General features: G+C 32.9%; 1 protein-coding gene across 1 annotated transcript; it reads right to left on the bottom strand.

Annotated features, from left to right (window-relative positions):
- Nucleotides 1-1,809: 1,809 nt before the first annotated feature.
- LOC145805470 (protein neprosin-like) lies at nt 1,810-21,900 on the bottom strand. The gene is made up of 8 exons (XM_082900606.1): nt 21,867-21,900; nt 6,733-6,899; nt 5,604-5,696; nt 4,615-4,812; nt 2,803-2,955; nt 2,622-2,675; nt 2,389-2,526; nt 1,810-2,172 (listed from the first exon to the last, which is right to left on the bottom strand). Exons 1-8 carry the CDS (start codon nt 21,898-21,900, stop codon nt 1,810-1,812), a joined length of 1,200 nt encoding a protein of 399 aa, XP_082756732.1.
- Nucleotides 21,901-26,042: the final 4,142 nt, after the last annotated feature.

Genomic DNA, 26,042 nt, shown 5'->3' with positions numbered 1-26,042 from the left:
TTTTTTATAGTATCATTGAGATATTTTTTTGTGCTATTTCCCAATTTAATGAATGCATAAAATGAATACTAGAAGATGGTAAATATTGGCCTTGGGGTGGGAAATTTGCATATGGCATGCAGAGGATTATGGTTGAGAAATTCGTATCGAATTCATGAAGAACTATGTTTTCCCCTGTATTCTTTTCTTATTTTTTAATGTTATTTTTGATATGTCGACAGAAGGAATAATATAATTTTGTCCAAAATTTTGTTGTTGTAATGAAAAATTTTGTTATTTTTATTTGTGTTGCTGCACAAAAAAATAAAAAATAAAAAATAATCTATATTGTAATTATTTTATAATTATCCCACTGAATTATAATTTTCACAATTATTAATTGCTCTAATTTTAAATTTCCACGTAATGGAAAGCCCAAACCATAGTAAAAGGCCCCTCAAAAAATAATTCAACTAGTTACCAAACAATAGAAAAAATAGGAGTTGGGTATAGGTCGTAATAGATATACTTATTGTCCAATAAGTCTTATGATAATTAATGGTATTTTTTATCAAATAGTATTAAAATATGTTGCTAATTGCTAATTTTCAACAACAGTTTGAAAATTTTGTCACAAAAAATGTCACTAATTACGTGTAGGTCTTAATATGTGTACTTATTGTTCAATAGGTTCTATGATAATTAATCGTATTTTTCATCAAACACAATGAAAATACGTCGCTAATTGTTAATTTTCAACACCAGTTTGAAAATTTTGTCACAAAAAATGTCGTTAATTATAAGTTTAAGCGATAGTTTAAAAAATCGTCACAAAAAGAGTCACTAATTTTTAACTTTCAATGACCGTTTGATAATTTTGTCACAAAAAAATCACTAATTGTAAGTTTTAGTGACAATTTATAAAATCGTGACAAAAAAAAGTCACTAATTGTCAATTTTTAGCGACATATACAAAAACAATCGTGACAAAAAATGATTTTTAGCGACGATTTTATTATTACTAATTTTCAATAGGACTTGATGGGAATTAAGTCCAACTATTAGGATCTATTAGTAGTTTACTCTAGAAAAAAGAGTTTGATGTTTAATTATTAATTGGACAAATCTATATTGCAGTTAACTAAATTATTCATTGCATGATAGATAAATTTGATTATATATGCTTAGTTAGTAATTTTGTTGTTAAAAATGTAAGAAAAGTAATATTTAAGTGATATTTTGTTGTATTTAGATTAATTTGGATTGATTTATGTAGTCGACTCCATTTGATGAGACTTAAGGCTTGGTTTGGTTGATTAGTTTGATTTATGGCTTTATTTTTCATTTGGTATTTTTTTTCCCTTTGTTGTATATTGAGTCTTGCTAAGCCATGAAATAACAAAATCAAATTATTTTATTTTATTTTTATCTTTTTGAGTTCTTATAATGATTTGCTAAGATCTTAATCTATGTAAGAAAATTTTGGTAATCATATTCAAACAATCTCTGTGTGGGTGCTAATAAATAAATAATTGTGAGTAATTCCTATTACATTGGCTTAGCACCCGTAAATGTTCAAAATAGGTCCTGTATGAATAATCCAATTTTTTTTTTTATTTTTTATTTTATTGACGACATTACAGTCAAGAAGATTAAAATTTGCAAAGCTAAAAGGGTTGGATTGTGCATCACCCAAGCATAAACAATAGCACTTGAGTCTTGCAAAGCACATGCAATTATATATATATAGAAGGGCAAGGGGTGGTCAGTTTTACATTATTAATCCATGCCAAAATGAAATTTTAAAAGTACCAAATTTGTGTTCTCCTTCTAGGAACCTCCAGGGCCCCCATATAGTACCAAATGCCCAAAGTGAGCCCCCCTGTATCCTTCATCTTTCACACCATACAGTTTTCTATTGTTTGTAAACTCGTATGTTTGAGGATTTATTATATCCTGTCCACTTGGACTCTTAAGTGCAATATTCCTGAAGTATGCATCATATCTGGTGTCCTCAATTAGAAAATAACCTGCCCCCATTGCAGGTTTTGGGGTGCCCGGTGGACTAAATACCTCTCCTCCCCATTCAGCATGTGAAGCTAAGTTTGCTAATCCGCCGCCAAGTATTCTCTTTGGCCAAAATCCGATATTAGTATTCGCAGCTCCAAGCCACCAGTTTCCATTAGCTAGGTCCTATATATTTTTCCATGGACATCAAAATTGAATAATTGAACAAAAGAATGCAAATTCTATTTCTTTACCACTTATTACTTAATTATGATTTTTGTTTCATAATTATTGGTGTAATAATTATTTAACACAATGGTAGCATGACTTGGGAACTTGTGATGTGCCAATACAGTGGTCTAGGTGTGGACTTTATGTATATTAAGAGTTTTCAAATTTTACTTGCAAGATGTAGATTTCCATCGCAACCGGTGTCCCTCCACGTATAGAGACCTCTGAAAATCCTGAACCAAGAGCTATTTCTGTGTCCACGATCACAAATCCAGGACAATTTGTATTGAAACAATGAGATTGACCTGCCTGTTTGGTAGACAAACATATAAGAATATATTGTAAGAGCTACTAAGAAAAATAGTCAATCAAAATAATATGCAATAAAAAGCAATGATACTTACATTCGTATATATGAATAGTCGAGTACGTGCATCACCAAACAAAGATGGATCCACCTGAGACAAACCAAAAACATAATGACAACAAATGCTTTTGTCTATGTGAAGCTAGTTTTTACTTCTGAAAATTGTTTGTAAAATAAGTAAGAAGTTAAATTTACAACAAGCAAGAAGATCAACTTACCCTCCACCCAAATTGTAAGCTATCAGGCCCATTTGCAATCATCATTCGCCCTGCACTATATTGTTTACCCACAACATCTGGTTGGTGTACACTAAGCACCGCTGACGCTCCACTGTATTTGTTTGGACCATCTATTGTCTCAACTATGGCATACTGGGTAAAAAATGTCCAAAACATATATGTTACTTTTATATTTTCCCTATAACCTTTTCCACTATGAGAATCTGTACATATCCATATTGTTGGGAGAAAACCAAAGGCCAATTCAAAATACCCGAATCTGGCACAAAATAGCATAAGTAATTTCTCCCTCTTTGTGTGAATCTATTAGGAAACAATTTGAATAGAGCACAATATATATGTAATCTTAAAATAATAAATCTAAAAGTCACACAACAAGGCAAGAGCAATTTGCCGATCAAAAAAAAAGAAGGCAAGAGCAATTTTTACGTGGAAAACGTTTCCACCATGAGAGGAAAAAACCACGGGACCGTAGTCCATCAAATATCTCCACTATCAAAGAATAATGGGTGTACAAGAGTTCTCCCTAGTTAGTACCAGAGGCAAACAATCAAGAACAACTACAAATAAGTTTTCTTGGCAACCAAAGAACTAGTTACAAAATTTAGGAAAGATCTCACAAAAACAGGGTACTGTTCACGAGCTAGAAAACCAAATTCAGAATGCTCCAAATCTGATCTCCACCATTCAGATCTTAGAGCCTTGAGTGTGAACTCGCCTTCCAAATTTCAGCTCAATCGGACCATGAATGCTTGCCGATCGAACTGTTTGATCAAAGCTAGACAGGGTTGGCTCCCTTTTTCCTCATATCTCTCCAAAAAACTGCTTGGCTCCCTTTTTCCTCTATTTGGTGGTTGCACTCTACTCTCTCTCTCTAGGGTAGTAGAGAGGGTTTTTGTCTCCTCACACACACGGGCCAAAAACCAAACAAAAAACATTATCTGTTTGGTTTAATTTTAAAATTATAATTTGAGTGTACAGTTATATTTTTAGTTTTGAGTTTTCGCATCATTATTTGAAAAGAGAAAATTTGTTTAGTTATGAGTTTTGAAAATAATTTTGAAATGATTTGCAATTTTTTTTTATTGATGTATAGAATGTGAGAGAATGTAAGAGGAGAGAGGAGAGATATGAGAGAAAAAGTGATTGATTGATTAATAATAAAAAAAGAAAAAGAAAAAAAAGAGGAGTTTTGAAAGTATTTGTGTTGTATTTAAAAAATATGTTTGGTTAACAAGTTGTATTCAAATCATGATTTAAAAACAGAGTTGAGTTTTGAAAAGTAAACCAAACGCTACCATAATCTCTCCATGTAGGCTTGAGACTCACATGGGCTTTTACCGAATATTTAGGCCATCATCCACCTACGAGGGAAACCAACCCAACACACGTGTATATATTTATGCGCTTGCTTTTTTTTTGTTGATTTCCTCCCCCCCCCCCCCTCTATTCATTCAAAAAATGCATTGTGCCCTAACTGTAAGATTTAATTTTTAGTGTTTTTGGTTGTGCAGATTCAAGCCATGTAAACAATCACATCTACAAGTAAAATTATTATCAAAAGTTTGCCTAAAACTTTCAACAAGATGAGGCTAAACATAGCTTCAAAAAATGAGGACTAAAATCAATTTATAGGATCAAAAAATGTGTTTAGAGTGTTTTATGTGTGTGTTGACAGCTCATTCAAGAAGGTGATTCATATAAACAAATAAAACGAAATATAGAAAACAAGCAATAGTGCAAAACTAGTATTGTGAAGCTATATAATCTTGATTGACTAGGATAACTTACATCAGCACCACCGGTGTCATCTGCCGGAGTCATTATTTTTGAAGCAAGTTTCTTTCTAATGAGATCTTCTTTAGTAGTTCTTCTAATTGGAACTGTTCCAACCGGGCAACCTCCGCCCTTTAGTCCTATACGTAGAGGTTTGCTATCTTTTGAGGAAACTTGATCTCTTGATCTATTGGGTAATGAAGTGGGCTTCATCTGCAATTCAACTCAATTCGAAAAAAGGTAAAGGAGACTTCCACATAAATTGATCACATAATGGCTTACAGAAAATTCACAAGAGTTGGATTCTACTGTTGGGTTCGTGCATGTCTTGTTTTCTATAAGCCTCATAAAGTTATTAGTGTTGGGTGTGTATCAAATCAAATTTTGTAAGATTCATACTGTATTTTGGGTTAGGTTGTGAAATCAAAAGTTCACTTGTAATTCAATGTGTAGGGTTTTACTAATTGTATGGGACTAACATTTCTATGGTTTGCCTATAAATATGAATCTTCTCTACACTCTCCTCTCTTTTATTGATGCTTAACCCAAAATTATATTTTATCTATTGGATTTGATCAATACAATTATTCCCTTTGCCAATAAAAAGAAGTATTGTAAAGGTGTGAGATTGAGATGGCTTGTAAAGATGTAGGGGATATGAAAAAATTCCGGGGACAATAATAGTGAGTAAGTAAGAACGTGTAGATTTTGGAATTAGTTAATCGTAAGTAGAGAAATGGGCAGAGTTTCAAGACTTTGGTATTGGTGTCAAATTTTAAAGGTTTTTGGTTTCGTTGTTGTACTCACTATGATTCATAGTATATTCTCTTTTGTATGCAAATTTTTGTGATTTTTCCCCTTTAGTGTGTGCATATGGATGTGCTTCCATTCGAATTTAGGATGTGCAGTAATCCCAAAACCTATTGTGCGAACTACAATGTTGAATAAATAATTAAGTAGCCTTCAATTATGTGTTGGAGATAAGAGGATGTATGGAGACAAACCTGAAAATGGAAAGTGTGGTTCTTCAGTAAAGGGTGATCAAATGCAGGCTGTTTGTAGAAATCCACGCAATCATATATATCTCCATAATTATTCTGTAAATGTTACAATCTTTTTGTTAATTTTTATATACAATTGTTCAATTCATGAAAGGTTGTTCACAATTTTGCACAAAGATAATAATACCGTATTCTGTATTCTCAAGTTTAGAATGTCAAATTTGATGGTTACAATTCAAGACATCGATGATATTCGGCCTAAGTTGCCTATTAATCTCTGCAATTTGATTTTCATAGAAAATTTAACTGGGCAATATTGAAATTGAATGTCCTCGAAACTAGTCCCAGGACATCCTAGGAAACCGGCTCAACTTAAATTTTTATTTATTATGTTTGAGACATAGTTTGTTGATAGATATGTATGTTCTGATTTGAAATTGAAGAGATAGATTTTTTTAACCCAATAAATAACTTTTTAATTTAAAAAATTAGTTTAATATTTTATTGTTAATTTGATATAAATTTAATTCATTCCATATTAGAGACAAAAGGATCCCATGCCGTACATAGAGATTGTGTTTGTTTGGGATTGTCTCTATATATCCTTTATATTGTGATTATTAAGTTCCATAAGAGTTAGATACAAAATAAGACATTAAGTATGGGATATTACTGATTATTGATCTCTATAAGGTGATGAGAAACCAAATGAGAGATTAAGAAGGGTCTGCATTGGTAAAAGCACCAAAATATTCTCCCATTATGGTCATTACACTACGTATGTATGTCTAGTGTGATTCCAGACAAACATGGGGTAGGATAAGATTTTACCAATTTCCCAGTCCAGGAACATTTCAAACTGGGGTACGATATGCAACTGATAACATCAACATCAATTATGGCAAGTCTATTAATCAAATATAATTTACTCCAATGAAACAAGAATAGCAAAATTGAATTAAGACTGTGTTTGGATTTTAAATTTATATATGAATTTGAAAAAGAAAATAGAAAACGAGAGTGAAAAGTGAATCAAATATAGTTATACTTTACCTAGCTATTCCATTTCTCTATCTAAATTAGTGATCCAACCGCAGTCTAAATGTTTCTAATAATAGTTGAGAATAAATACTTGTATAGTCTTGACTGCTGGTTTGTTGAGATGCTTAAGTTGCTCCTCCAACTCCAAATCTTCCTCTTTAGTTAAACTCCTCCAGTCTCCTTCAATTCCATTGTGTCCCACAAGGTGAGAGCATAGACAGAGAAATAATACAATAGCATGTAAGTCCATGGGATGATCTGGAAAATAATAAAAAAGCAAAGTAGTTAGTGATAAAAAATCACAACAATCATCTATAATTATTTAAGGCAATTAATGAAATTACAATCGTACCTTATCTATACACATAAGGTTCACATATTTTATTTTTGGACAAAATATATTTGTAGTCCTTAAAGTATGCGTTTATTGTCTTTTTGGTTCTTCAAGTTTTAATTTTGTCAATTTCATCATTGAAATGTCAATTTAAGTCAATTTGTTCCAATTCTAAGCGTACCGTCTAAATAGTTAACGGAATTGTAATAAAATACACACAAGTTCTTTAAAAGTATGTGTTTCTTGTCACTCGTATCACTTTGGTCCTTGAAGTTTTTAATTTTGTCTGTCATGAAACATTAATGAAGAAAATAAAACATAACCATACAATATTAAAGTACGAAGTTGATAAAATTGATACTTGAGAGACCAATATGACACAAAATATACATTTTTAGGACCATAGTAAAATTGATAATTATTTTTTCTTAACGATTTAAACAACCGTTTTGAGATTATATTAATTTGACTAAAATTGGCAATTTTGAAGCAAAATTTTGATATACTAAAATCAGTTATTAATTATTAGATTAGCACCTTTAAAAGTTAGTCTTTCCACCCTTTGTAAATTCAACTCTCTCTAAGAAGAGTTGAATAACCTCCCCTGGGGACTAAGTTCTTAAGAAAGTCATGGTGGTTAATTAGGTTAGGCCTAGTTGATTGAACAAATTAAAAATTAAGGGACCAAAATGGTGGCAATGAATCTATATTTTACAGACTAGAATTGTAGTTTATCCTTTATTTTTATTTTTTTGTATGTAACGTGGAAAAAAACCAACGACACCTATGTTTGGCATTAAATTAGAATTGTATCGAAATCGGGAAACTTTGAACAATGAATATCCTTGTACCTAAGATATACACTAGCCCTATTATCATTGCAATTGAAGGAGAATATTTAAAATTCGTAAAATTAAATTAGGATATTTGATCTAATAGTTGTATAGACGTCACTGGGTCAATTTCGATAGAGAGGTTGGGCATGATAGATTGGTTGTAAATATCTCTCTTATGTATTGACCCAAAAAAAAAAAAAACACTTAAAATTATAATAATTAAATTTATTTCCAATGAAGTAATTTATTTAAGAATTAATAAATTAAAAAATCAATCTCTTGCATTACTCCAATTTAATTTTAGTTGAAAACTGAAAATATCAATTTGACTGGATTGATGGCTAACCATTGGGTTTTTTTATGGAGAAAAATTATACCAATGAGGTGATAAATTTATCATATAGGAAAATTCATTTAAAATTACATAAGTCTTATCAAACTAACTTATTATTTTAAAATGTCATTGTCATATTATTTTAATTAAATTATTTATGTAAAATTTGTTTTTGTAAATCGATTTCTTAAATTTATTTTAATAAGAGTGCGAGAGAGCATTATTATTTATTTATTTATGATAACTTGGTAACCACCAATCTCACCGTTTACTAACAAATGGTCCAATTAAAGTATGGACTAACCCAAAAAATTGTTTGGGGCAAGGAGATTTTGAACTTAAGAACATAGAGAGAGCACATCCCCATTTCCCCGGCCTTGACCACCAGGCCAACTCCTTAGGTAGTGTTTCATTCATTGGAATGATTAAAGTGGAATGAAATTACCATTCCATCAAAATATTCATTCATTTGTTCGATTAAATTAAAAAAATAATAACAAACGCATTATAAATAGATTTACCTTTCACAATTTTAAATAAATAGTCATTCCATAAGAAAGTCTATGGAATTACAATTCATTTTAATGAACCAAAAATAGAGCATAATGGTTAGCAATATTCTATTATGAAGGGAGTAAAAAAGACATGTCAAACTGCTAAACCAAATAAACCAAATAACAATGAAAATGAACAGACAAATTAAACAGGAAATATTGAGTAAATTTACAAACGCACATACAAAAATCAAGGCATAATTTGTTTCAAGTAATGATTTCCCTATTAAAAAAATGCAAGTGCGATTAATGTTATATTATTTGTAAGTAATTGAAGGAAAATACAATAAATTTTTATTTTTTTAATTTTATTTTTTTGAGTTTAGTAAAAATGGATTTAAATATACTAATTTTACAAATATTAAACATGAATTAACATTGTTTTCTGTTAACAAATTTGCTTGATTGAATGACAAACATTTATTTAATTTCACTCTCTAATTTGGAATTCAGACTAAAACATCTTTACATTTGAAGGAAGTTGTAGAAATTTCTATTTAAAAATAACAAATTATTAACTAGGAAAAAATATAATGCCATAAATCATAAACAAATACCTGAAAGACAGTAGACTTTTGTCACAATAATGATTTTCAGACCTCAATACACATGGGAATGGGAATGGAAATGGGAATGGGAATGGGAATGTGTGTGGTTCAAATATATATACTAGTAAAAGAAGCCGATGCCTAACAATGCCCATTATTATTATGGTTAATGCTAATAAATGTCTCTGGGGTATTTAATAAGATGTGGTTAAGAAAAATGGTAATAAATGTCTAGCAATGCCCATTATTATTATGATCATTTATTTGATAAAAAGTTTGATATCCCTAACATTATCCATTTGTTAAATAGAGAATTGGGGTGCCTATTGTGCATCAAGCATGCGGGCACTATTGTGCACGCTTTTAGGCTCACTCCGAGTCTTATATTGATAATTTGAACTATTTACTTTTTAGCGTATACCACGAAGAACATATCTATAAATAATAAAGTTGACCTAACAACAGTAACTCTTTCATCAAAACGCATTTGTATTGATAAAAATAAATAGTAAGTGTTATTTTAAATATAATATTGAATATAAATATGTTTTGATTAAAGGGTTATCGTTATCCAATTAACTTATTTTTATAAGTATATTGTACACAATATATTCTAAAAAATAAATACTTTCAATTATTAAAATAAGAATCAGAGTGAGCCTCACCGTGAGCACAACAGTGCCAGTAGTGCTTGACATATACAATAGGCACCCTAATTTTTATTTATTTTTTGATCAAGACAATAGGCACCCTAATTCTAGGGTAGTATTAATTTTTCTTGATTTTAGTAACGGTCTAATTTTATTTTATTAATACGTAATTAATATTATATTAAATTTTCTTGAATTTAGTAATTTTCTGTTTTTAATCTATTAATTAAGGGTAAATTACACTCCGTAGGCATGTGCTTATTAAATTATTATTTTTATTAAAGATTTATGCAGCAGAGTAATAAAAGGAAGATATTGACAATTGACTAAAAGTGCAGGAGTTGACTGTCATAATTTCATGTGTAATGATCAAAGTGACATTTGGTAAAAAATACAGGGTTACAAAGTGTAATTTATTCATTAATTAAATTAGATGCATGTAATAGTTTTGTATTTTTAGCCTATTATTTAAAATTGAGCAAATTTTAAGAATCATGAAATAAAGTATTATTGGTTGCTGCTTATCACGTGCCCGAGAAGCACTTGGTAATTGTGAAATAATCACAACTTTTTAATAATTTTTTTTACTAAATAATTCATCTATAATGATTTGGCAAGGGTGTTAGGCTTTATATTATTGGATTTGTAATAAATCAAAATTGACACATATGATACTATATCATTGTGAGTACATAAAATTTTATGTGAGTCTTAAACATTTTCTTTTAGCAAAATAATCAATTCCCAACGGATCCATAATACACCATATCTGATGTTCAAATGCACCATCGAATGCAAGTTAAATGCATCCTTTAATCTTCATCCGTTACGCCTGTTGGAAAACAGATCTTGGTAACGTTGAAGGAAGTGAAAATGCATTTATATTGTTTAAAAGCAAATGCAAACCTAATTTGTCGAACTTATCAACTTGTTTTGTTGTTTCATGGAGTGGATTAGGGTGGTTTTAATATGAAATTTCTGAATTCTCTTTGAAAGGTTATAGTTGATCAATTATGGATTAATTTTTGTTAACTGTTACAAAATTTGTTTGATTGAAGTTCTTCATTAGAACATAGTAGCTATAGTAGCATCAAAAGGTTTCATGAAACCATTTTTTGAAAAAAAGAAAAAAGAAAAAAAAGGCCAAAATTGATCACAATTTATTTTTGTAAACTGAAATTAATAATACCAGAAAAAAATTGTTTTGTAGAAACAATCACAGCTTTTTGAAGGTAATATTACGATTAAAAAACTGTGATAAACTATAACCATAAACAATCCCACCTTCAAAGATCATGCTTAATGAGAAAGAAAAAGTTGAGATTGTTTATGAGAGATCATGATTAACCATTATTATTTAGTGTTTTTATAGTAGTGATAGGAGAGAAAGATTGATGATTTCGTTAACTGTACAACAGACAGATTAGCATGTAGGTCATTACCCTAGCCCATTGTGTGAAAAAAGTGAGGCTAGAATTGAAAATTTAGGCTATGTTTGGTGTAGTGTTCTAATTATAATTCTACCACTTCATGTGAACCCTCTGTTTGGATACAACTTTCAAAATTTATTCCTCATCCGCGTTTGAAAACTCATCTACCTAGTTATCCCCCCGGACGTTCGGCTGGTTGATCGGAATAGTTTTTTTTTTTTTGCACCTGTTATTTTTATATTTTAAATAAAAAATATTTTTAGATTTTTTTTTTTTAAAAATTTTATGAGCTTTGAATAGAATTTTGGATTGTGTGTTTAGTAATAAGTTGTAAGTTTTTTAATCAAATATCATATGTCACATCAAAAATTTCAAACTCAATTCAAAACTTTTTTCAAAACTCATAACCAAATTAATTTTTCAGATTTAAATCATAATTCCAAAACTCACAAAATTAAAATACAACTCTATTCTCAAATCATAATTTTAAAATTCTACAAAACACTATCTAAAAGTTTCTTAAACTCGTACGATTTGGCTTAGATTGAACCTGTTCGAGATTTTTATGATTTTTGTGGTTAGCTCTAGTTTAGGCTTTTAAGTTTAGAAAGGGCTTAAAAAATGCTTCTTATATGATCTTGCAAATCCTCTTCCGCTTATATTTCTATCAGGCCATCATTCTTATTATTGTTGGAAAAAATTATTTTTTGGTGACTTTAATTAAAGATTAAAGTGGGTCCCAACCATCTATTGTGTTGGATCCAAGTGGGTCTAGATACTTTGCATTGAGATCTTTACACCACAGATAGAATGGCCAAAAACCATTGAGATTTGAATGAGAAATTACCCCATGAAGTTAGCTTCATGGAAAAAGGTAATGAAGTTAGTAACTCCTGCATTTATTACAGAGTTTAATAGAGCATTAATGGGGTTTGTAACTCCTGCATTAATGGGGTTTGTAACTCCTGTCTTTATTGCAGAGGTTAATGGTGCATTATGAACAGCCATAAAGGCTGGAGGCTCTTCCTCTCTCCCCTATACATGTATAAATTGAGACCCTCCTGTCAAGTCTCAAACACAGAAATTGTTTATTCTATTCTTTAGTCAGTTTGCCAAAAAGTTCCTACTATGAGAGAGTGCTGCCACTGTTTTGTTCGCTAAGCTAGACAGATAGTGCTTCTGACGTAGCTGGTTTTGACCGTCGTATCCTGGGAGACAGACGCCGGGATTCTTCAAGCACTCAACCTGTGAGGCGGCGAAATCTGTTTTAAGGAAACTGCTACCGTGCAGGTTTCGGTTTCGTTTCTTTACCCTTTTATTATTTTGTGTATTTATGATGAAATTTAGTTGTAATTATCTGCATGTGTTCTTGGTATATAATTTGATTTTTTCATAAATCTATTTATTTAATTTATTTATTTAATTTCACAAGATGAACAACAAGCTTAAAACAGATTTATATATATTTTCTATGAAATTAATCGAATAGATTTATATAGACAATTATGTCAGCTTTGTATAAAGTTACTAGGAACTATTGTGGAGTTGCTCACTGTTTCAATGATACAAAATATAAATTTGCATGTTTAGAGATTCAAGTAATTTACATGAATAGGCCATTGTTTCTTTTTCTGTCGGTTAATTGCCAGTTCATGATTTTGCTTCTTTGCACGCACATAAAACTATTTTCATGCCTTCTTGCACTGATTCATCCTTCTAAGTAAATTAATATATTTGTGTTTGCTGGTGAATAGATCCATGTGTGTTTTAGATGTATTACATGCTAATTCTATTCTAGTCTCAATTTGTTACATGCTTATTATTTTCTAGGCTAGATTACATAATTTAATGTATTTGGAGTTATAGAGTTTTATGAATTGTGTACATGATTAATCTAAATTCTCTAATTGTATGCATTAATATGAATTATTTATTTGGGTGCATTAATCTGAATTATTTAATTGGCATTTTAATGCATTGGTTACTTATATAATTAAAAGTTGGCTAGATGGTTTCAATTATTTATTATAATTAAATTTTTAGATTATTTGTTTGTATTTTGTTGTGGTTTGCTACTAACTTTCTTTGTAGGAGTACCTAAGCGTAGAAAGGAATTGTATGGACTACTTATAATCCTCAATTGGATTGGTTTATTTTTCCTTTATATTTGAAGAAATTTTTTCCCAGAGGGCATGAGTTGAGCAAAGCCAGTAGGCTTCATTTTAGCAGGAGGGCTTCATTTTCTACTAGAGAGCATGAGAACATTTGAAGCTTGCAAAGAATGCATTAGACGGAGGGCTACAGTTTGCCAGAGGGCTTCAGCTAAAGTGTCTTAAGGTTTGAGTTTGCTAGAGAGCAACAGCCAAGAGGGCTTCAGAGATTTAGTTGGTTTGTTTACCAATTTGAAGCAGCAAGTTTTATTTGCTTATATTATTAGAAGCATTTTATATGCATGTATTTGGTTGTAGCAATTTTTAAATTGCTTGTAAGTTTGGAACTTGGTTTGGTTTTCTAGAATAGAAACCAAAGTGTTTAGCCTTGGCTAAAGAGTATTATTTGTTCAGAAATGACAACTAAGACGGATTTAGTCTCAAACTTTTGGAGTTTGAGGAATTCTTTGGGTTTAATCATTTTATTCCCAAAGTGTTGGAAAACCAAATTTGGAGAAAGTCTTTGGTTATAATCTGATTATTTCCAAAGTGTTGTGGTTTTGAGAAAAGAAATCAAATTTTAGCTGTAACGCCCTCAAAATAATAACATTAAACCCATCAGATAAGACATGCATTTACATATAAACTAACCGCATTCCTTTCATTCATTAGAATTCCAAGACATAAGTATTACATGTTAACCTCATAACAAAATGCCCTACGGGCTTACAGCTTTCCAAGTTAACACTTGGTTACAACAAAGAGTTCTAACTCGTTTACACGTTAAGCCCTTGGCTTGAAATTACATGTAATACATCAAAAGTAAAACGACAAAACTATGCCCGCCACTAGCCTCCCAGCTATGTCCTTGGAGGTGGCATGCTTCCTGTACCTGAAAATGATATTCCCATATAGGGTGAGCCACAGCCCAGTAGAAATACACTAAACCAACCATGGACAATGACTAAAACATTAGCAATTGATAGTTGGTCAACACTGATACAATCACATAAATTACATATTTATGTCAATGACTTACAAGTCCCAATTACTTTTCATTTTCCCTTTTTCAACAGATAAGCATGCTAGCTCTATCATCATTTCCACAGATATGTATAAAAAAACTATATCTCACATTCAGATAAGCATAAAAGCTATATCCACATTCTCAACAGATATGTATATCAACAATATCCACAGATAAACATACAAGCTGTATCCACACTCTACAACAGATATGTATATCAACAATATCCACAGATAAGCATACAAGCTGTATCCACACTTCACTTCACAAAGATAAGCATATGAGCTCTATCTTCACTTCTCTAGACAAGCATATGAGCTCTGTCTACGGAGTTCATCCCCTATCTCCTCCCAATACCTATCCGGTTTAGAGGTACATCCCCTATCTTCCCCTAAACCGCGGAGTACATCCCCTATCTCCTCCTCTACACATAACGTATATAAACACATTGGTTCTATATACAATCACACAATACACACAATTAATGTATTCTATCAACCGTCAAGTTCCATGACACATTCCATTGATTAGTTTCCGTTTACCTAATCATCATGCATTGTCTACAACAATCTCGACTATCCTCCACCGATAGCCCAAAGCAGTTATTTCTAAAACAGAAAATAAATGCACAAATGGATATTCAATCAACATTTCATTTCCTCATTTCTCACCAATTAATTATCCCAATTAATTAAACAATGTAATTAGGCCATTTTCCATAATTACCATTTCAACCCTTAGGTCCCATTTTCATCAATGATTCAACAATCATTCTATTTTTCTATGCCAAACATGCATCTAGGTTTATTATGAATAAAACCCCCAACTTTTGTAAAATTACACAAAAGCCCCAAACTTTCACAAAATTACCAAACCAAGCCCAACATCTCAAAATACCAAAATTTAAAGACAAAACCCATAGAGAGGAGTAGGATATCCCTACCTCGAAGTTTTAGCCCAAAAGGAGATGAAGACTCCAAGATCAACTTGCTCCAAATCCAACCTTTTTCAGATTAAATCGAAGCTCTCAACGCCCTCTATCTTTTTAACGAAGGCCTTAGGCTAGATTCACACCCTAGGGAGATCAAATCTTAGAGAGAGTGCAAGTTTAGAGAGAGAGGGTGTCGGATTTAGGGTTTAATCAAAGAAAAGGACTGAAAAAGTGATGTTTTAGACGCTGTTGTCCGCTGATATAAAACACGCTCGCTCGAGCGAAGGATTGGTCGCTCGAGCGACCAGACACAGAAAACTCTCGCTCGAGCCAAGAAGTTCTCGATCGAGCGAAGAAAAACCCAGACCGCTCGAGCCACGAAAATCTCGCTCGAGCCAGAAACTACAACTCTCAGGTCCAGAACCGGGGCAACACTACTCTCGCTCGAGCGACAGACTCCTCGCTCGAGCGAAGGACCAAAAATCTGGGCAGCAACACTAGGCTCCCAAACACAACCAACCTGTAACAAACCTGCCCAACACATCCCATACTCAATATACAAAGTAAAAAGGATGCAAACAAGATAATAAACAACATCCAACATCCACGGACACATGTCCGGATCACTGTACAACAAGGGTAAACCCGGGATCGCTATATTAGCATTAGCTAAAATATTTTTGTTTTTATTCAGAAATCATGGGCTCAGTTCCGGGAGTACCGATTAACTTTTATGAGTGGTATAATTCTGGTAGCAAATTTTATTTGCTTGGAAATTGGTTTGTTATAACCTGGTTTATCCCTTGGAAATCTTAATTTTAAAATTGTTTCCCATGAACTAGGAGTCAACATGCTCTTGGATGTTTTGTCAAAAGGTTAACTGGGTTTTAAGTGGGACCGATGTGACCCTCCAGTCTTCCTGGGAACATTCCTGACCATGTTCGATTCTAGGTTAAATGGTGAGACTAGTTTTGAATTAAATTTCCATCTGAGGGATTTTCTAAGAGTTAAGTTTAATTTCTGGAATCACAGAAGTGAAATTCTGTTGTGATGTTTCAGAAATGGTTTCAAAATGTGACAAACAGAAATATTGTTCCACCTGACAACGTTAAGCCTTGCGAGATTCTTAAAAGATGATGTAGAGAGATCTAGTGTGATTAAAGGAAATCATAATATTGCATGATAACATTTCTGAATTAATCAGAGGCAATTAGTATGTTATCCTTGTGTTAATTATAGCATATATGAGTGCTATGTGACTTTGCTTGAAAGCAAAGATGAGACAACCTATTATAGTGGGTGAATATTTTTTGGATTTTTAAATTCCAAATATATTCTTAAATTGGTGGCTCCTAGTGAGTATAAGATCACTGATCACAGAGATAGAAAACTGGTGGTTCCTAGGAGGTGTTAGACCACTGGCTACATAGTTATGAGATTGTGGTTCCTAGTAGTGAACAGATTACTGATCACATGTCGAGACATGATGGTTCCTAGTAGTAGAGAGGCTGCTGATCATATGTCAAGACATGCTGATTTCGAGTAATGAAAGAGTCTATTGATCCTATGTTAGGAAGTTGTGATTCCTAGTAGTAAAGTGACTACTAATCACAGGTTAAGACATTGTGATTGCTAGTAGTAGAAAGTCTACTGACCACATGCTGAGAAATTAGTGATTCCTAGTGATAAGACTACTGGCCATGTTATGAAGTTCCATATAGTAGACTATTGAACACTGGATTTGTGTTTCCTAATAGTAAGACTATTGGCTTCAGAGTGATAGGTTGGATCAAATATATTTGGGTGCCTAATTCGGTTGATGACATTCTGGGAATGTATTTACTGTGATATGATTTTGAGAGTTTCTTAATCATTGTGACACAAGGAATTGTTTAAAGACCCTGTATGAATTTTTGGGAAAGGTCAAAAGACTTTGTTTAAATTCTACAAATGTGGGGGTGTTATGCAAAAGGCGGGAATATCTATACCCAAGAGGGTTAGGATAAGCCTAAAAATCCGTTGACTTTGTATTCGACGGTTGTGCACAATTTAGCAGTGTATATTGATTTCTTGTGGTTCAGTCTGCTATTCCAGATATACACAAGAATACTATCATGGAATCAAGAAATGCATCTTTCTTTGAAAATTCCGAGTTCCATGAAAGAGGTTGAAAGTGACAATGATCACATAGCTGATCAAACAGATGATCACTTAGATAATCAAGTTGAGGAGATAGATGAGCCAAGAAAGAGTAAGAGGGCAAGGACTGCAAAGTCTTTTGGCTCGGACTTCTTGACTTATATGTTAGAGGGAGAACCTCGAACTTTTCATGAAGCGGTGACTTCACCAGAAAGTCCCTTATGGAAAGAAGCTAGTAAAAGTGAAATTGACTCCATCTTACAGAACCACACCTGGAAGTTGGTAGATTTACCTCCAGGTTGCAAGCCTTTAGGCTGCAAATGGATTTTTAAAAGAAAGATGAAGGCCGATGGGTCTATTGACAAGTATAAGGCGAGGCTCGTTATCAAAGGGTACAGGCAACAAGAAGGTCTGGATTACTTTGATACGTACTCACCTGTTACTAGGATAACATCCATTCGGATGGTGATTGTGATTGCTGCTTTGCGCAATCTAGAAATTCACCAGATGGATGTAAAGACAACTTTCTTAAATGGAGATTTGAATGAAGAAATCTACATGGAGCAGCCTGAAGGATTTTCAGCTCCAGGGCAAAGCAGGAAAGTTTGTAAACTTGTCAAATCTTTGTATGGTTTGAAGCAAGCGCCTAAACAATGGCATGAGCAGTTTGACAACGCAATGTTGTCAAATGGGTTTAGAATCAACGAATGTGACAAGTGTGTTTATGTCAAAGACATTGATAGAGGTTATGTCATTTTGTGTCTATATGTTGATGATATGCTCATTATAGGTAGTAATGATGAAATGATCAAAACTATCAAGAAGTTGTTAAACTCTAAGTTTGACATGAAGGATATGGGCATTGCAAATGTTATTCTGGGAATTAAGATTACCAGAATATCTGGCGGAATTGTACTTTCTCAGTCTCATTATGTTGATAAGATACTTGAGAAGTTTAGTGGATCAGATACGAGTGTGTCATCGACACCTGTAGACTTAAGTCTACATTTTACCAAGAATAATAAAGAGAGTGTCTCTCAGTTAGAATATTCTCGGGTAATTGGAAGTTTAATGTATCTGATGAGTTGTAATAGGCCAGATATAGCTTACTCGGTTAGCAGGCTTAGTAGATACACAAGTAATCCCGATGCTTCTCATTGGAAGGGTATTGTGCGGGTGTTAAGGTATTTACGCTACACTCGGGATTATAGGCTGCATTATACTCGATATCCAGCGGTGCTTGAAGGCTATAGTGACGCAAATTGGATATCAGATATAAACGACTCAAAGTCCACTAGTGGATATGTGTTCACTCTTGGTGGAGCAGCGGTGTCTTGGAAATCTTCCAAACAAACGTGTATATCTAGATCAACGATGGACTCAGAGTTTATTGCTTTGGATAAAGCAATGGAAGAAGCTGAATGGCTTTGCCATTTCCTTGAAGATATTCCAAGTTGGTCTAAACCTGTGCCAGCTATTTGTATTAATTGTGTTTGTCAATTTGCAATTGGTAGGGCATAGAGTAATATGTATAATGGAAAGTCTAGACATATCCGTCGTAGACATAATTCCATACGACAACTACTCTCGAATGGAGTTGTCTCTCTAGACTATGTAAAGTCTAAGGACAACATTGCGGATCCGCTAACCAAAGGGTTAACTTGAGAGTTAGTAGAAACGTCGTCAAAAGGAATGGGGTTGAGGCCTTTGGAAGTTACCGGAATGGAAACCCAACCTAGTTGACTGGAGATCCCAAGATCTAGGTTCAATGGGACAACCTAATTGCGTGTAATGGTGGTATGTCACTGAGGAGGTTAAACCTCCAGCCATTCCTTCTATCAGTGATACCTGCAAGTGTAGAGGCTAAGCTGAGTTTTTAATGACTCTAGTGTGTTAAGCTATTGAGCTGAGTATAGCAGGATACTCAAGTAGAGTCACCTATGTGAGTGTGAAGTGGGGCCGTTTCTAGAAGAATTGAGAGGCCAAGATTCTTTGAAACCACTCACTGAACCAGGCTAGTGTCCAGGGCCACACAGGGCACACCAGTGAGAACAGAATGGTGGTAGGAGTAATTCCCGTGTGAGATCTATTGTTTCAGTTTACATAAACGGGAGAGCAATTTAAGATGTCTTATTCACTGATCAGCCAGTAAACTCGATAGGTTTTCACTGGGAGAGGTTCAAAGCCAAAAGCTACCTTCTCTGATGTCGGGGTTAGTCCGTTGTACTCTATCTCTGAGTCATTATTGTTGAACGGTGTTCGTTTGTTGAGTCATTCGGTCAATTTTTATTCATGTGGGGGATTATTGGAAAAAATGGTTTTTTGGTGACTTTAATTAAAGATTAAAGTGGGTCCCAACCATCTATTGTGTTGGGTCCAAGTGGGTCTAGATACTTTGCATTGAGATCTTTACACCACAAATAGAATGGCCAAAAACCATTGAGATTTGAATGAGAAATTACCTCATGAAGTTAGCTTCATGGAAAAAAGGTAATGAAATTTGTAACTCCTGCATTTATTACAGAGTTTAATAGAGCATTAATAGGGTTTGTAACTCCTGCATTAATGGGGTTTGTAACTCCTGTCTTTATTGTAGAGGTTAATGGTGCATTATGAACAACCATAAAGGCTGGAGGCTCTTCCTCTCTCCCCTATACATGTATAAATTGAGACCCTCCCGTCAAGTCTCAAACACAGAAATTGTTTCTTCTATTCTTTAGTCAGTTTGCCAAAAAGTTCCTACTATGAGAGAGTGCTGCCACTGTTTTGTTCGCTAAGCTAGACAGATAGTGCTTCTGTCGTAGCTGGTTTTGACCGTCGTATCCTGGGAGACAGATGTCGGGATTCCTCAAGCACTCAACCTGTAAGGCGGCGAAATCTGTTTTAAGGAAACTGCTACCGTGCAGGCTTCGGTTTCGTTTCTTTACCCTTTTATTATTTTGTGTATTTATGTTGAAATTTAGTTGTAATTATCTGCATGTGTTCTTGGTATATAATTTGATTTTTTCATAAATCTATTTATTTAATTTCACAAGATGAACAACAATTAGAACATTAAATTTGGGGGTAATTACATAAAAATAAAAAATAAAAAAATTCCAATGTTTAATTCTTATAATAAAATAAATCTTAAATTTTTAATTTTGTCAATTTAAACTTTAATCTTTTAATTTATTTTTTCATCTAAACCAAAATCGACGGAAAAAAAAAAATTTAGTCTTTAAACTCGGTATACTTAAAATGTCTAAAATACATTGTGTAGTTGAATTTAATGATTAAAATACTTTTTTTTTTAATTTTGTTTTACTGAACAAAAATACACAAATAATTTAGTTTGAAAACTTATTAAAAGTATAGGATTTAAATTACCAAAATAAAAAATTCAAGATTTATTTTATTATAAGAGTGAAACCTTGGGATTTTTATTTTTTATTTTTTTGTAATTACCCCATACATTTTTTTTCCTTGTTTTTTCAAGAACAAATATTGTTTCCTAGAAATTGATTTTTCAAAAATATCACTTTTTCTTAATATTTAAATGGTATGAAATTCATATTTCATTATTTTTAGTATGACCAACTAATACATTATTTTTACTAACAAAATAAACAAATATTTTAAGTGATTAATTCATTTTTTCATTCTTTGCATGGGCTAAGTAATCATTTTCTAGAGGTGTGCTTCTTTTAAAGTCTCAAGTTCAAAACTTCTTAAGTGTAAATAATTTTTTTGGGTCAATCCATACGGGCTTTATCTCGACTTTAATTGGGATCCCTGCTAGTGGACGGTGAAACTGGCCTTCCAAATTAGTTGGTCCAATGAACCGAATATAGAATTATAAAAAAATAAGATAAAAAACTCATTTCATAACAATTTTGACCTAGGTTCTAAAATGAAATAACATTAAATTTGAGGTGAGTAAAGAAAGAAAGCCTCGGGAGATTTTTCAGTAATATTGGCAGTTTTTTTCCAAAGTAGATAATTTCAACTATAAAAGTAAAATTAAATGAAGATGAAACTCTTGTATCTTCATAAAAAATAAAATTAAAAGTAGAGTGATGCTATTTCTCCCTATTTTGGTCATTGTGTTTAAGTTTGTCCTTTTGGGCAAAGTAGAAAAACACTTGAACTTTTGATCCAACAACAATGAGACTTTGATTTATGGAGCGAGTGTCTAATTAAATATAAATTAAGAAATAAAAGTGAGGATAAATTCAAAAAAATCTGAAGTCAGTGGTAGTGAGGGTGGAGTAGTGCATGTACAGAGTTGTTAAAAAAAAGGAGACGATTACCTGCTTCATTTTCCGATGAATGTTGCAAGGCCATTTTACTGAGATTTTAGACGGTTTTTTTGGGTTTTGATTATGATGATTTGAAACTGTTGGGAAAATGGTGTAATATAGACTTATTTTGGGCTATCTTTGAGCCCAAAATTGAGTGGGCCCTGAACGTCTTTTGGGGCGGGTTCGAAGAGGTGATGTGTTTCTTGCCACATGGCAAGTCACACAGTGAAAACGGTTCGTCAAAACCATTTATGAGTGAATGGGAAGTTAACGTCGTTTTTGGGTTTGAGGAATGGACATTTAAAGACTTAAATGTGGGTTTCCTTTTAATGGGTTGTCCCACATTGAAACTTTAAGAGAGCTTTTTTGTTTATATAAGCTCTAGAATACAGCACTTGGGTTGGGCCCCAAGGGGCATCCCAAGTTTGTAGAAGGGAGGAGTTATGGACAAAGTAAACCTTAACCCAAACCACCACACGCGCGCCGTCGCCGCCGGCCATGCCGAGCGTGGGTGTGGGTCGGGTCGGTTCTCATATTAGTTTATTTGAATGTTTTCTAGAAATTCTTAATGAAATTAAATTCCAATTTTGTGTCAAAATTGAAATTAATTTCATGTCCATATACTTCCAATTTTAGTCCGTATTTTCAAACAAATTAATTGCTAAAATTGCTCATAACTGCCCAGCAGTTACAGTTTCGGATCTACACTGTTTGACAGGTTCAAACAGTTCAAACAGATCTTATTTCCAGCAGTTATTTGTTCAGTTGGTATTTGCACCTGTTCATTTGAAACCTTACCTGTTCAAATTCAAATATGAATCTGTTGGACAGATTCACACCTATTCTTTGCCTATAAATACCTACTGTTCCAGCAGTCTTGGAAACTGAAAAAATCAGTCTGAAAATCCCATCTCATTTGCTGTCCACTTTGGTTTAGTGCATATATTCTTCATTCTAGTTTTAGAGAAAAATAAATAAAGAGAGTATAGAACACATGTTTGGTTCGCCGTACAAATTTGTTTGGAGTGCTACAACAATTTTGTGAAGATGATTGTATCTTGGGAGATAGACGCCACTCAACCGTAAGCATCGTAGCAGGGCGAATCTGTCTTAAGGACAGAGTGTCACACACTCGACTTGGTCTTTTATTTTTCTTTGGTATGACAAAATAAATTCTGTAAGTTTTATTTTATTTTGTTTGAATTAGTTTCAATTTATTTTATTTATACAAAAGATTGTTCCAACAATCCTAAGACAGATTCGAATTATTCTGTTTATAGAATTTTTTGTTTGTTTCCCTTTCTCTTTCTTCTTTTATAGAAATTATTTTCTTTTAATTTACAATATAATATTCTGGTTGGAAAAACAAATAGTGATTATATGCTATTTGACAGATAGTAGTAATATACTGTCTATTTTCTTTGACAACTAGTAGTAATATACTGGTGTCATTAACAATTCAGAATATTTATTTGTGGAATTTTGTCAGAAATTAATTTTTGATTTTTCGAAATTATTTTCTGAGTGTTCATTAATTAAAAAAAAAATTGTTTCAGTTTTTTTTAATTATTGAAGTGTTGCAGAAATTTAATTTTCTGCGTGGAATTAATTTGGTTAAATAAATTTTATTTTATTTCCAAATTAATTGAAAAATAAAAGTTACATTCTTGTTTCTTTTATTTTTACAGATTTTAATTCTGTGAATTTGGATTAATTTTCTATGTAGTATAAATTATAATTATAATTTTGTTTTATAATTTAAAATTCATGGCTACTAAAACAAATGCTCAAACAAGTACTAGTGTAGTGGCTACAATTGCGCCAACCCCCTCTCCTGTTGTGACAGTACCGGTAAATCACGGTGAGAAGCCAGAAAAGTTCTCAGGAATTGATTTTAAAAGACGGCAACAGAAAATGTTGTTCTATCTTACAGCTCTGAACCTAGCTCATTTCCTCCGTGAAGATGCTCTTATTTTGAAAGATGGTGAAACCGACTGGCAAGTGGTTACTACGGTTGATGCCTAGAAACATGCCGATTTCCTTTGCTGGAACTACATCTTGAATGGACTTGACAACATATTATACAACGTCTACAGTCCTATCAAGACAACAAAGGAACTTTGGGAGTTTTTGGAGAAAAAGTACAAAACGGAAGATGCCGGCTCAAAGAAATTTGTGGTTGGCAAATTTCTAGACTTTGTAATGGTTGATTCTAAGACTGTGATCAGCCAAGTTCAAGATCTCTAACTCATTCTGCATGACATTCACGTAGAAGGCATGTCTCTCAGTGAAACCTTCCAAGTTGCAGCCTTAATTGAGAAATTACCACAAGGTTGGAAGGAATTCAAGAACTACCTCAAACACATGCGCAAAGAAATGTCTTTAGAAGAATTAATTGTGCATTTGAGGATTGGGGAGGACAATTGCAATTCTGAAAAGCGGGCTGGTAAGCATCCTATGGAGTCTAAGGAAAATGTGGTGGAACATGCTTCAAAAACCAAGAAATGAAAGCCTTCCGGAGAAAGTTCATCACAAGGCTCCAAACGAGGGGAAAATAAAAAAGTACAAGTTTAATGGCAAGTGTTACATCTGTGACAAAGAGGGACATCGGGACAAAGATTGTCGTAGCAAAGGCAAAAGCAAAAGAAGAACAAGCCAGAAGTTTGCTCAAGCCCATATGACCGAAGTGGACAATATTTCCAATGGTGTAGATGACATTAATCTTTCTGTAGTTGTTTCTGAAGAAAATCTTGTCGAAAATCCTAAAGAATGATGGGTGGACACTGGTGTTACTCGTCACATTTATGCCGACAAAAGGATGTTCACATCTTATTCTATAGTGGACAATGGTGAACAACTTTTTATGGGCAACTCCTCAACTTCCAAAGTTGAAGGACAAGGGAAGATTGTTCTGAAGATGACATCTGGAAAGGAACTCACTCTCAACAATGTGCTGCATGTACCGGACATTCGCAATAATCTTGTTTCTAGATCTTTGTTGAGTAAGAATGGGTTTAGGCTAGTGTTTGAGAGTGATACATTTGTACTTACTAAGAATGGGATGTATGTAGGAAAATGTTACATGTCTGATGGCCTTTTCAAGATAAATGTAATGACCGTTGTACCCTCAGTTATTAATAAAAATGCATCTTCTTCTTACTTGCTCGAGTCTTCAAATTTATGGCATGGTAGACTAGAACATGTTAATTATGGATCTTTACGTAGATTAATTAATATAGAATGTTTACCTAAATTTGACATTGATTCAAATTATAAATGTGAAATTTGTGTTGAGGCAAAATTATCTAAACCTCATTTTCATTCAATTGAAAGAAGTATGGAACCACTTGAATTAATTCATAGTGACATTTGTGATTTTAAATCAATTCAAACTAGAGGTGGGAAAAAGTATTTAATCATTTTTATAGATGACTATACAAGATATAGTTATGTTTATTTAATTCGAACCAAGGATGAACCTTTGGAAACTTTCATTCAATATAAGAATGAAGTTGAAAATCAACTTGGTAAGAAAATCAAGAAATTTAGAAGTGATAGAGGTGTTGAATATGAATCACCTTTTGGTGAGTTTTGTAAAGAACATGGAATAATTCATCAAACCACCGCTCCTTACTCACCTCAGCAAAATGGAATTGCTGAAAAGAAAAATAGGACTTTAAAAGAAATGATGAATGCAATGTTAATAAGTTATGGATTCCAGAACTTGTGGAGGGAAGCAATACTTTCTACTAATTATATACTTAATAAAGTACCCCGAAAGAAAGTGAATCAAGCACCTTATGAATTGTGGCATGGAAGATTATCATCCTACAAATACTTAAAAGTGTGGGGGTGTTTGGCTAAAGTGGTTATTCCTAGTCCTAAAAAGACTTAGATAGGTCCTATGAGCATTGATTGCATTTTCATTGGTTATGCTAAGAATAGTAGTGCATATCGGTTTTTGATTCATAAATCAGAACATTCCGAAATGCATGTAAATACTATTATTGAATTTCAGAATGCATCTTTCTTTGAACATGTGTTTTTGAATAAGATTAGACAATTGACTAGTACTAATAAAAGATCTTTTGATGCTATTACTAGTAATGATCAAGAACAAGATCAAAATGAGGAAGAGGAACTTAAGCGTAGTAAACGTGCTAGAACCTCAAAATCTTTTGGTCC

This window comes from Camellia sinensis, chromosome 13 (genome assembly GCF_055761805.1).
Source record: "Camellia sinensis isolate YWXY chromosome 13, ASM5576180v1, whole genome shotgun sequence".
Classification (NCBI taxonomy): Eukaryota; Viridiplantae; Streptophyta; class Magnoliopsida; order Ericales; family Theaceae; genus Camellia; species Camellia sinensis.
Note: the sequence above shows the minus strand (reverse complement) of the source record. Positions and strands in the feature narration are given on the sequence as shown.